General features: G+C 37.9%; 1 protein-coding gene across 1 annotated transcript in view; it reads left to right on the forward strand.

Annotated features, from left to right (window-relative positions):
• Positions 1-7,652, forward strand: part of NAMPT (nicotinamide phosphoribosyltransferase) — a gene marked incomplete at its 5' end in the record, with an annotated part of 19,818 nt that extends 12,166 nt beyond the window's left edge. Inside the window, 3 exons of the mRNA XM_010082091.1 lie at positions 3,383-3,523; positions 3,679-3,813; positions 5,576-7,652. Of these exons, the coding sequence (XP_010080393.1) occupies positions 3,383-3,523; positions 3,679-3,813; positions 5,576-5,689 (390 nt within the window). The remainder of the gene's footprint in view (positions 1-3,382; positions 3,524-3,678; positions 3,814-5,575) is intronic.
• Positions 7,653-12,444: the final 4,792 nt, after the last annotated feature.

Consider the following 12,444-nt stretch of genomic DNA (forward strand, 5'->3'; position numbering starts at 1 on the left):
TCACTGGTCATTAAACTAATTTAACCCACACACGTAGTAGCAAACTAAATCAGCCAAAAGTGGTCAATTTTTTGGTTTAGTGAATTAAATTGGCCCAAAAGAGGGGTCAGTACTCACCAGCATGATGCAGGAGAGAAAATAAACCTTTGTTTTGAGCTGGGAGAAGCAGGAAGGAAGGAAAGAGACACTTCTCATTTGACAGCAGCAAGTTATGTTGGGGCAAAGAACCCATGAACTTGCAGCCTAATTTTACTCATGTTTAAATTTCATGGATTTCTTCATCCTCTTTTGTCAGCAAAACCAAGGTTACCATGATGACTTTTGGAAGACTCAGTAATAGCTTGCCATTTAAAAAAACAAACCAACCAAACAAACAAAAAAAAACCCACCCCAAAAACAAAACAAACTTTTCAAAAAAAAGTTTACATGAACAAATATGTATGTATTGTTGTTGTGGCCATCTCTTTTTTTTTTTTTTTTATCTCCCTCTTATAGCCTATAGAAGTGATTATTCTAATTACTCCACCAGTCTTAGATTCTAGGCATGAATTATTGTTATGGATCAGATGAAAGGTCATGGATACAATAGGAAAATCTAGAATGAGTAATGACCAATCAGTCATATTTAACTATCCAAACTAGCTGAAACAACAATATAGAAAACAACTCAGAGTATAAACTGGATTTTAAAATTCTTTGTTTTAATAGGGGATGCTGGTAGAACAGGTAAGGAACCTTTTCTTTCTTCTAGCATTTTCACTTTTTAAAATCATTCCAATCTCCTAACTCCACAATATACTACACTTTCAAAGGATTTTCTTTGAACATTCAATTTCCAGATGTCTTTCCATTTTTATCCAAAGAAAATCCTCTAATCTGGAGTCACAGTTGATATAATAATCATGCTCATAACGGTCAGAGGAAGCTGGTCAAAACCTTGATACCTGAACTGTTCTCCCTGTGTAGGTTTGAAAGTGTGAGACAAGAAATTTTTCTGTATTGTTTTCCTTTGTGGGAGGCTTCAGATATTTCAGGTGTCCCCCTTCTTCCCTCTCACTGCTGCTGTTTGCCATCTCTTCCCCATACCTAAGGAAGCAGTTATCTGGGCCTGCTGTGGGTCACTGGTAGAGTCAGAGCTGTCTTTCAACTTAGTCTGGATTTGCCTTCCCTCCTCTTCTGCCCCTCCCCAGCCAAAGATCAGCCTGAGTAAGGAAATCCCTTGGGAGAGAGTGTAAAGGCAGAAGCCATTTCTTCACCCAAGGTAAGTGTGGCACAAGATGAGCACACCCTCTGTAAATGAGAGCAGGAACACTGGCTGAAAAGGGGTTTATGTTTCTCCTCACCCAGGCAAGAAGGTTAAGCGGCCGTGGCTCAGCTATGCTATACTTGTATTAGCATCTGTTAACCTACCGGTATCAGTGAACGTGAAGTCAAAGCATCATGTGCCTTGGTAGGATGTTGTTTATACTGTGTAGTTTGAGCTACATCTTGCAGGCATGTTCAAGCGAATTCAGTGTCAGACCTAATCTATAAAAGGAATAAGGAAAGGAGTAGAATACATTGGCTTAGGCTTGGCCAACACGTCACGGCTTCAGGCTTGGTCAGTGTCTGGACAGAACTTGATCAGAGTTCAGGTGGAGTTCACCTACATTTGCCTTTTCAAAAGACAGTGTAGATAAGCAGAGTCCATATCCACGCCCAGTCAAGGCTAACTTCTTACGGTAATATTGGGCCTTACGCTTAAGGAGGAGGGTATACAAAATCCCTTTTCTTACCCTTCCTGTGTCATTTTCCGTTACTTCTGAGATGCTTAAGGGAGAATTTTATTCATTTCAATCCTTTATCCTCCCTAGGTACCCCTTTTAAGTGCTTCCAGGAGAACCTAATCGCCTGAAAATAGGGATTTCCTAAAATCCACAGGATTGTTGCATATTGAGAATTTGTATCCTTTCACTTGGCTTCTTCGATGAGGCTGAGTAAGCTGGTACCATTAGAATGATGGAAACTCACTGAGATCTCTACTGGGGAAATCTCTGCTAAAAATGTGTGAAGGTGTTTACAGCACACCCTCAAAAGGTTATGGCTCTGCAATCCACCTCTCCTGTTGGCTGGCATCTGTCAGGCATTAAGACTTTGAGAGTATCTGTGAAGAGACAGTCTGCATGTGACTAAATGGATATACAATATTAGTATGCTCTTCTGTTTACAGTAGCTACCCATTTGCCATTGCCTGAATTTGGAATTGTCTTTGTCTTCTTTTTTTTTTTTTTTTTTTTTTGTCCTTATGAAACTTTAATTTTGCCTTAGCTGTCCCTTAAAAAAAAAGTGGCTTGACATCAGTAGCTCCTGAAACAGTCCTGTTCAGTGTTATTCTGGTATTTCTTTTTGATGCAGGAGGCTGAGACTGCACAAGATTACCAGATTTCTGGCGTTGTTGATTTTTGAAACTCTGCACTGTTCCTCATAGATTGTGTTCTTCCATTCTGCTTCTCACCTTCCTTTTTTCTGGATGGATGGGATTTTGCTGTTTCACCCACTCTGAAGTTTTCTCACCCATTTTGTTAGTAAAATGGCTAGGAGATAGGAGTTCAGACACTCTTTTGTTGGGTCTATAACCATCTTTTCAGGCTATCATAAGGGTAAGAGGTCAGGGAAACAAATCTTGGCCATTTATGAGCATGACTAAACTAGCACCCATTACTCCAGGCTAGAGGATGTCATGTTTGTTTGGATAGAATGAGGGTGGGAGAATATGATATGTTAAATTTTAATTTGACTGTTGATAGCAGTGCAGTTCACATTGATTTGTATCTGCCTGAGAAGGTGGCAAAGCAAACTTTTTTGAGCAGCTTTATGTATTTCCATTTCCCATCTTCAAAATTGCTAATCTAATTCTAGTCAATGTGATTTTTCAGGAGAACTGCTCTGTTGAAGCCATTGGTCAAACTGGGTAATAACTTTCTGGAGCTGATGAGCAAGACAAATGCTTTGTTTCAGGATACATGCTATGCTTTGAGGTCTTCCTATAATTCTGAGAAATCAGAAGGCTCTGAAATACTCCCACAAGGTCTTTTATTTTCTTGAGAGCTGATTGTCTGGGAATTACGTTACTGTGCTACTCTAGTTTGGGAAGTATATATGCTGGCATGATAATAGTTTCATAGCAAAAACTTTCTATAATTGTGCTATGCTGGAATCACAAATAAAAATGCAAACAGCATTCCAAGTATTGACAGAAGTCTTAAAAATATGTCTCCTGGAAACTGAATGTTAGTTGGTTTAATTGTCTGTAAAAGCATCTTGTTTAAGTAGTAGAATATTTCTATGGAAAAATAGCATGACCTAACAGTATGCTCCATCATAATTTTCTTTTTCTTATTAGATTGTGGAGGGAATGAAGAAGAATAAATGGAGTATTGAGAACATTGCCTTTGGATCTGGTGGAGCTTTGTTGCAGAAACTAACCAGAGATCTCTTAAACTGTTCCTTCAAATGCAGTTACGTGGTTACCAACGGTCTCGGGGTATGTCTTTGTACTAGTTCCACCATTATGTTTTCAATAGAGGTCTTGCGGCTTGAAAATCTGTTTGACACTTCCTGATACATTAACACCATTTGCATTAGGTACAAAAGCTCCACAAAGCCCTTTCCTTTTAAAAAAAATACTCTTCATTTTAGGTAAATGTCTTCAAGGATCCGGTTGCTGATCCGAACAAAAGGTCAAAGAAAGGCAGGCTGTCGTTGCACAGGACACCTGCGGGAGATTTTGTGACGCTTGAAGAAGGCAAGGGAGATCTTGAAGAGTATGGACAGGTATGAATTTTCAAAATGCATTACATGATTCTGCATGCAAAAATAGATTGAACAAAAGCAGGTTATAACTTGTCTTTTTGTTCAACTTCCATCTTATTACCTCAGAAGTGTCCCCAGTGACAAATTCAGTAACAGCAAAATGTTATAATGCCAGTAAAATGTTCAGGCTTTATGATTAGAGATCTTTCTCTTTCTTTGTCTTTAGAAAGAACATTGCTGCTTTTTCCCAAAACTTAAGTCTCTATGTTGTAAAATATATGCTAGACAAGTAGCTTTGTATGGGCTATATTGCACAATTTGAGTACTGACCTGAGTTGGGGGTAGGAGGGGGACTGACGTAAGTAAAATTTGTTTCTACTTCCCCATTGAGATTTTTAAATAGTTTCTTCAGGTGTTAGTGCTCTATACATGGAGTAGTTGCCCAGTTTTCAAGGATGTAAATTTAAACCAGGAATTCAGTTTCCCCATTAATTCTTTACAACTGGAAAATGAAATGCTATTTCAGTAAAGTAAGCACAAACTTTGTGCCAATCTCAGGCTTTCAGTTTGATATCTCTTATGTTTTCAGTGTGCAAGCAATGAAATATTTAACTGCATGTTGTGTCTCTTCCTGAATTAAGAGAGTTGAAAATAAGTTATTAAATTGCACTTCAGCATTTAGAAGCTGGAAGTTTCTTGAGTTTTCTGGTATACAGAAGCACATTTCTGTGCTACTAGGCAGAGGGGTACTACAGGGCAGAACTGGTTTATGCAACAGTAAGTGTAAAACTGAGATCTCTCAGAAATTTCAAGACAAAACAAACGGAGTTGTATACACGGTAGATACTGTGCTCTGGATGCAGAGATCTACGAAAAAAGACCTTCAAAGTTATATATGCACATATGCATGTATATATGTTTGTGATGAATATTCATATACATATATATATATATATATATATACACATAAAGAGGGAGGGACCTAACGGTGAGAAATCTCTTCTAAACAAATCACAAGACTTTAGTTCTGAAATTAGGCAATATATAGTACCTTCATTTTTGACAAGTGAAATAATTCATTAAGAAATTTTCTGTCCTGGGATATTAGAGAGGGTTATTGGTGTGGTACAGGTTCTGGGGCTCCGTGGGAAATAACTCATTTATGGGAAAAGTGTTCCCTTTTGTGGGACCACTTCCCTAAAGCCATAGGTCCTTGCAATAGGTCATCAAGCATAGTGACTGCTCAACGTTGCTTTTGTGCTAACTTTTCTGTACAAAGCTGTGCCTGTTGCTCTTTCGGTAGGCTGTTTGCTAGCCCTTCTTGATACACTGTTTTATAAAATATATGTGCAAAGGGGACTGTAAAGAGAGACTTGGTTAGTTGGTTTGTTTTCCCGTAGTTGCTCTAGAGGAAATAAAGACTTAATAATTTAAACTTCTGTAATTGAATTGATTTCATTGGTTCAGCATCTCCTTTCTTACTTGCTGCTCTAGCAGGGTGTATTTAGCATGTGTGGTCTTGGCTTTGGCCAGATGGGGACAACTCTCTTTAAGGTCTACTCAGTACAAAGCTTCTGTATGAGCAGAGGACGGCCTAAATCCTTTCTTCTGACTAACTGTTAGTGAAAGATGTCAGAAGAAGCTGTAAAGATTTAGTATCTTGACAGTCTAAAGCTCTAGTCTTACCAGGCTTGATTTGGGTGCTCACTTTTGAGTTTGTGTGGCTTGTGTTGTTTGCTCATTTACCAAATCCCTCTTGCTGAAACAGTGGTGTTTCTTGCAGGATCTCCTTCATACAGTATTTAAGAATGGAAAGGTAACGAAGTCATATTCATTTGATGAAGTAAGACAAAATGCCAGGCTGAAGAACAGTGAACTAGAAGTGGCGTCTCACTAAGTTTCATTCCATGTCTGTGTACGTGTGTGTGTAACAAGTACGTACTGCATAGCTACTGGGTTTATTGTACAGATTTGTGTGTTTGTGTTTTATGACATTGTAGCCAAATTATTTGTTGGTTTATGGACATACTGCCCTATCTTTTGCCAGTCTTTAGAAAATATGAAATCAGGAAATGGTACTTACATTGTAAAACATATTTAATGCTAAAGTGTGCTTTTTAGGGCCCTGTGCCAGTAGTGATTCAATCTGGTATTGATCTTTTCACAAATGAGACAGAGCTGAGAAACTTTTTTATATATAACAGAATATCACAAAATGGATTTACATAAAATTATCATGATTGCTTTATGTTTATATTTAACTTGTATTTTTGTACAAACAAGATTGTGTAAAATATATTTAAAGTTTCAATAATTAAGTCTTTCCAACTTTTCATGATTTTTATGAGCACAGACTTTCAAGAAAATATTGGGGGGGATCCATTGCCTTTTGTCCATTAATCAGCAAATAAAACATGGCCTTAAAGTTTGTTGTGACATTGTACCATTTGACGACTAAATCAGGACTCGTATCTCCTTAAGATCCCATAGAATTGCTGACCTCACCATTTCTTGTAGTTGTCTGTATTAGTAAATCTGCATTCAAGAAAATTTACTGTTCTTACTAGAAGGTTTAGGTACTACAGACCTTGCTGGCACAGTAAGGTATGTAAATGAAATGCCAAATTTGAAAGGATTCTCTACTGCAACTTAACTTGCCAAGTCTGTCCCACTTGGCATATGCACCTCAATACTTTAAGAGTAAAGTTTTTAAGAGATCTCCTCTTCCACTATAGAATATATGTGTAAAATACTGAAATATGGAAGCGGTGTATTTTAAAGTAATTACACTTCTGGGTTTATTTTTCATATACTGTAAGTGACATGACTTTAAAGCAAAATACTGGACTGGGTAGTGCACTTTTTTACTTTTTTGTATTTTTTTCATTGATTTGCCTTTTGTCAGACTGGATGTTAAATTGTAAAAATGTTTAACTATTTTTGTTAACAACTTTAATAAAACTTTATGCTAGCCAAACTCCTCCATGAATTGCAGACCTGTTTCCCCTTCTTGCCCTGCCTCGTTGGGGTGAGGAGGGGCTGTAAAACGATATGTTTGAGAGATGCTTTGTAACTGTCTGCACTTGATTGTATTTGTTCCTGCATATGCTTGATTTGAATACCTGCTGGAAAACAAAACTGTTGAGGATTTTATTTGAGAAGCTATGTAGTAACCTGTGAAATGTTTGGTAGTACTATAGGATGGCTCTCTCACTAGAAAAGTACCTCTCTAACTTAAAAACAAAATACTACAGCAAAAGCAAACAGCTACCGTGTTATGCTGGTGATCAACTATCAACCAATGGCTTAATATACTGATGTAATTAGTGCTTCTAATTAGTAAATGATGTTACAGAAAAATTTTAGGGGTCCTCTAAAATAATTTAATCCTACAAAATTTTATAAAACATTATTTTAAAGGAAGATTGAAAAGCCATACTTCATTGTTCTTATTCTCTTGCCAAAAAGGGCCACATCAAAGCACCCATAATATTTCCAGGGTTTGTGGTTAAGACGTTTATGCCCAGTCTTGATAGTTCTTGTTAGTAAAAACTTGTTTTTCACTTGTAGTGTACGTAATTATACATTTAAGTGATGTATTGTTTCAACATAGTGCTTTAGTAAGACTCTAAATGCTGACCTTTCACACTGAGGAACTGCCTTCCCTTTGCTATTAATGATATTGTTCGTGTTTGGCCAGGAAAGATTTTAAATCTGGACCTAGGATCAGTAGCAGGTAAATAGTACAGAGCCTATTTCACTCCTCCACTTGTGTACTAGGGAATTTTATGATGTATGGTTTAAAAAACAATAAAGTAAATGCTGCTTTCATTCTGTACCAATAAAAATTTTGATAACTATTGACTACCCATAACTGATATTTTTGTACTTGAGAACAGAGGATATACTGTGAAAGCACTGTTTTCTTGTCTACCATGAAATACATTAGTAACTGTTCAGCATTGTCTAAGACTTTCAGCTTGTTAGTTGGAAACTTGAAGCAAATTGTCTGCTTGTGCATGTCACTTTCAGAAAGTTGTCACGTCACTCATCTTATTAAATGTTAGTATCTTTAAAAGTGTGGGGAAGAAAAAAAAAAAAGAAAAACACCTGGTGCTATTCAAACCTGAATGCATGTCTCTGTGTTTGGTGGTTTGACATTCTGGGCATCAAGGAGTTGACAGAAATTACTGCAGTGCTTGAACCATACAATATCCTAATTCTTCCACATGAAAGCAAACAGCACGTCTAAGTTTGCTTTAAATTACTAGATTTATAGTCATTGATATATTTTAATTATCCCCATTTCATAATATAATACAGTATTTGTATTTAAAAATAGGAACTTGGAGTTCTGTGTTAATACTCTTGTTTGTAACCTTATTTAGCATAAGAAATGGATTTTTATAAGACTATTTTTTTCTTGAGCTGCATGATTATGAAAAGATGCTTTTTTTGGTACTTTGAAAGATCTGAGGAGAGAACAGAAGAGTACTTAACTGTTTGGTTTGCCAAAATCAAAACAAAGCTTAAACAGTTTTTTCTTACAGGTTTTTACATTCCTTCTTAACCTGTTTAGTGAAGAATAAATATTCCTCACTTGAATCCTCTGTTAAAGTAATTTAAATGTACTTGGCATCAACTACCAGTATGTAATACACATGGAAATAAAGTTTAGTTCTGGCAGTGAAAATAATAGCCATTCGACTGTGTCTTAAAGTTGTAATGTTGGGCATCAGATTTCATTCCTGTGCTCTTCCTTGCTGAACACAGGCTGGAGCATAGCTGTGCTGTCATTACCGTCCTCTGCAGGAGGGCTGCTCAGTTGGCTTGCACGCTGTTTGTGGTTAAGTGATTGAATTTACAGTCAGCTCAGTTCTAGAAAAGAGAAGGGAAACTGGCCTCTTTGTTTGCCTTTTTTTGGGGGGGTGTGAGCACATCTATGCTTCAGCATCTTGCCCATTTGTGCTTAAAAATTAAGCACTTGTAATTGAATTTGACAGAAGGAGTTATCCTCTATTTATATTTCATTATATAAATTTTACCTCTAAAGCCACTAAAAATGCTTGTTTAAAAGCAAATTAACCAAAGATGTCGCAGCCTTCAGCTCACTTCAGTATCTGTCAAAAAATAATGTCAGCTCTGAACAGAGAGAACATCTCACGTCCGTTTGGACAGGATTTTCATAATTAGAAGTTACACTTTTAACTCCTACTTAAGTTTAAATGGCAAACAAACATGCTATTAGTATGGGTGTATAAGGCACCCAGTGTAAAGATTATTTATCTTGTCCTGTTGCTGTCTCTTCAGGTCATACTGTAATGTAACTAGGAGCTCCTGTAGCCCACAATGGGCCTTTTAGCCCTCAAATTTAAAGTCTCCGTTGCATTATCTTTACAGAGGACATGTACAGCCTAAGTGGAAGGCAGGCCTCTTCCTACTCCTTTCCATACCAGTAAAAACCTCCAGCTACACCACTTCAGCTTTCCTCGCTCTAATCAGTCTTTGTGCAAGTTAAAAGTGGTTACTGATGGTGAGGGTGCAGTGGTAGGCTCCCAGGTCATCACACAAAGTAGTCCGCAGGGAAATTCCAGGCCTGGTACTGTGCAGGAGAAGGCAAGGGACTCACAATGGGTCTCTTCCTATGTCCTCCAATTCTACTGTAGTAGATAAAATAGTATCTGTGCTGAGCTGCTCAAGCCAGGAACTGTGAGGATGCATTTGAACAATGGTAATTGCATCTCTACCTGGTAATGTATGAGAGCCCCATCGGGGTCTTGTGGGTGTGTACCTTCTCTGTGAAATTTGTAAACGATTGAGTGAAAGATGGTCCTTTTGTCTTAAACCTGGTGGACAGAGGCACCTTATGTGGAGAGCTGCATGCCTTCTAAATAACCTGGTGATCAGAAATGACAAGGAAATACTGAGATTAAAAATGCTTTGTATAGTCACACTGAAACCACAGTTTTCTACCATGGATGTTATGGTCATTTTTTTCCTCCATTTTACTAGTAGCACAGGTGACCTTGTTAATCATTTTAAAACACCTTTCACAATTATCTGAAGATGTTTGGTTTTAATTCATGGTAAGGGATGAAAAGCACTTAGCAACAGAGCATTTCCAAAGAGTATTTTCTGTGGCAAAGTATTTTGTTGAAAGATACCATGATTTCTGCTGTAACGTAATCGAGAGCAATTCAAAGGATATGGGAGTGAGGTCAGCAGGTTTCTTCTCAAGTAACATATTTAGTTCCGTATCATTTCCTTACTAATTTTATCTGAGTCCTGACTGCTTTTTGAATAGAATTTCTAGGATTTTCAGTTAATGGCGAGGTTTCCTGGAATCAGAATTGCAGTCCTCTCTCTTGCTCCGAGCTGGAGAGGTCTCTTAAGGATGAATATGGAGCCATCATGACTCCAGCGATGTTTTTACTTCCGTCTTACACAACTCTTCTGAGTAGAAGGGCAAGTTTATTGTTTGTTTACCTTTGAGCAAAAAAAACAAAAAAGAAAATTTGGGTTGTATAACTCCTTTTTTTTCCAGCAACTTAGATTGCATCTAAATCAAGTCAAGCTGTTTCTAGATCACTAGATATATTTACCCAAGCATACTCTAATTTATTAATGTATGTAACTATGTACATTTTCTTATGCTTCATTGATTAATATTGGTCTATGAGATCTGAGGGTCTGATTCTTGGTGGTTGTTCCAATGCTTGTGTCAAGTAAACATATTGCATGTTGCCAGGTGATTATAAATTATTGAAAATGGCTTCAGCATTTTCTGTCATTACAGTACTTAAGAAATTCAAGTGGAGAGATAAAGAATACATGTAAGGATCCAAGGGCTGGACATTTTTACTTCTTTGTCACTAGTTTAGGTTATTAGTGTAGCTGTTTAAAGCTTTCATATCAGCTCTTTTATACAAAAGGAGATTGTGAAACTTATTTTATAATGGCTGAGTATTCATTATTACAAATATTAATAAAAGTAATACACTTCCATGCCAGGCCAACTGTATGGACTCTAAACCTTATATCTTCTAAGGTAAAGTGAAGGAACACCAGTCTCAAGCTTCCTTCCCTTTCCCACAAAAGGGAGAAGAAAAAAACTGTTTTCTCGGAGCATTTGGGATGTGGTTTCCTCAGCTTTCTGACTGTAAAGAACAGGACTGGCATGCTCTTCCCTTTCAAGGAAGTTTCCCCTATTCCAAAAGATGCTACCCGATTTTAAGCATAAGCAATTGCAGCTTGTTGGTGGAGGTGTCAGCAGGATGACATATCCCAGCAATTTAAGAGGATAATCTCTGGGAGAAATGGCTGTGGGTAGAGATATGTCTGTAAGTCACAGAAAGGTCAGGGCATGACAACTAATCTCCCTCTGGTGAAGGAGCCTCCCCGTGACTTCTGTCTTGGCTGAGCAGGTTCAAGTCTATCCTGTAATCCGCTGTGAAAACGTTGAGGCTGTTCAACCAAAGCAGAGTGATGCCGCATCCCTGTGATAACAAAGCAGTGGTCTGTTGATGTGCCCCTGTCCAACCGTCATCCATTTTTCAAGGCTTGCAGCTACTCGCTAAGCCAAATGCCAGTAACAAACTTCGTTAAAGCTACTGTTCTTGCCGCACGCTGTGGGCTTCACAGCCTCACCTCCAGCACTGTTGCTTGAAGACCATTATTTGCTTTTATTGCAACTATAAATCTCCAGAAGATAAAAAATTTCACCTCTGTACAAGGTTTTGGAGTCTTTATGTCTTCAGACAAAAGAAAATAGATCAACACAGTAAAACTGAAAGAGGAAGTTGTGCCTTTGCCGCCTTCCGTGTCCTGAGTTGTGGCTATGAGAATGTTAATAGATACATGAGAATCTGGCAAAACTAAGAATTTGATCTCTTAAAAATAGGTTTCCTTATAAAAGCCATATACTGAAACATGCAGTTATAATCTTTATACTGATTAATAAAACATAGCTGAATACTCAAACACTTTGGCTTGGTTTCTGCAGGTGCCTCTTGACTTACCAGTCTCAGCCAGATTCCACATGGTTTACACACAGCTCATCCCATCAGACAGAGAGGCTGTACTGGCACACAGAATAGCAAGACAAAGTACTCAAGTATGTAGAGACCACAATGCCAGGTCTTGCAGCTGCTGGGCAAGTCTGATGCTATTTGAAATGACCCATCCTGCTGCCATCCTGAACCTTGAAGGAAAGAAATGCATTTTTGGTGGGTTTGTTGAGCCTAGCTTATAGCTGTGGAGACTCTTGCCATGGTTGTTTTGTTGTAAGACAGCACGTACATGTTCAGTCCTTGGTCTTTCACAGCCCATACTGGATTAGCCAAGACCTGGAAAGAGTTTCATTAGTTTCACCCCTGTTACAATGGAGTCCTGCCCAAAGCTGTTTTGAGACAAGAACCCTTATGGTTATTGAATACATGGTGTGCTGTAAACCAGCATGAGAAGAGGGAGTGATTTTGCAGGTCGTGATATGATTGTGAATAATAATTCCTTCCCAAATCAATTGATTAGACATAAATTCTGTCCCTGAGATGGTTGTTATACCTGCAGCAAGGGCAAGGGTATTGAGATACGTGTTGGTTAAGGCTGCCTCTGGTTCTTTTCGAACTGGCTTTCTTTATCCACTATTCTCTT

This window comes from Pterocles gutturalis, unplaced genomic scaffold, assembly GCF_000699245.1.
Source record: "Pterocles gutturalis isolate BGI_N339 unplaced genomic scaffold, ASM69924v1 scaffold14514, whole genome shotgun sequence".
In the NCBI taxonomy this organism is placed as follows: domain Eukaryota; kingdom Metazoa; phylum Chordata; class Aves; order Pterocliformes; family Pteroclidae; genus Pterocles; species Pterocles gutturalis.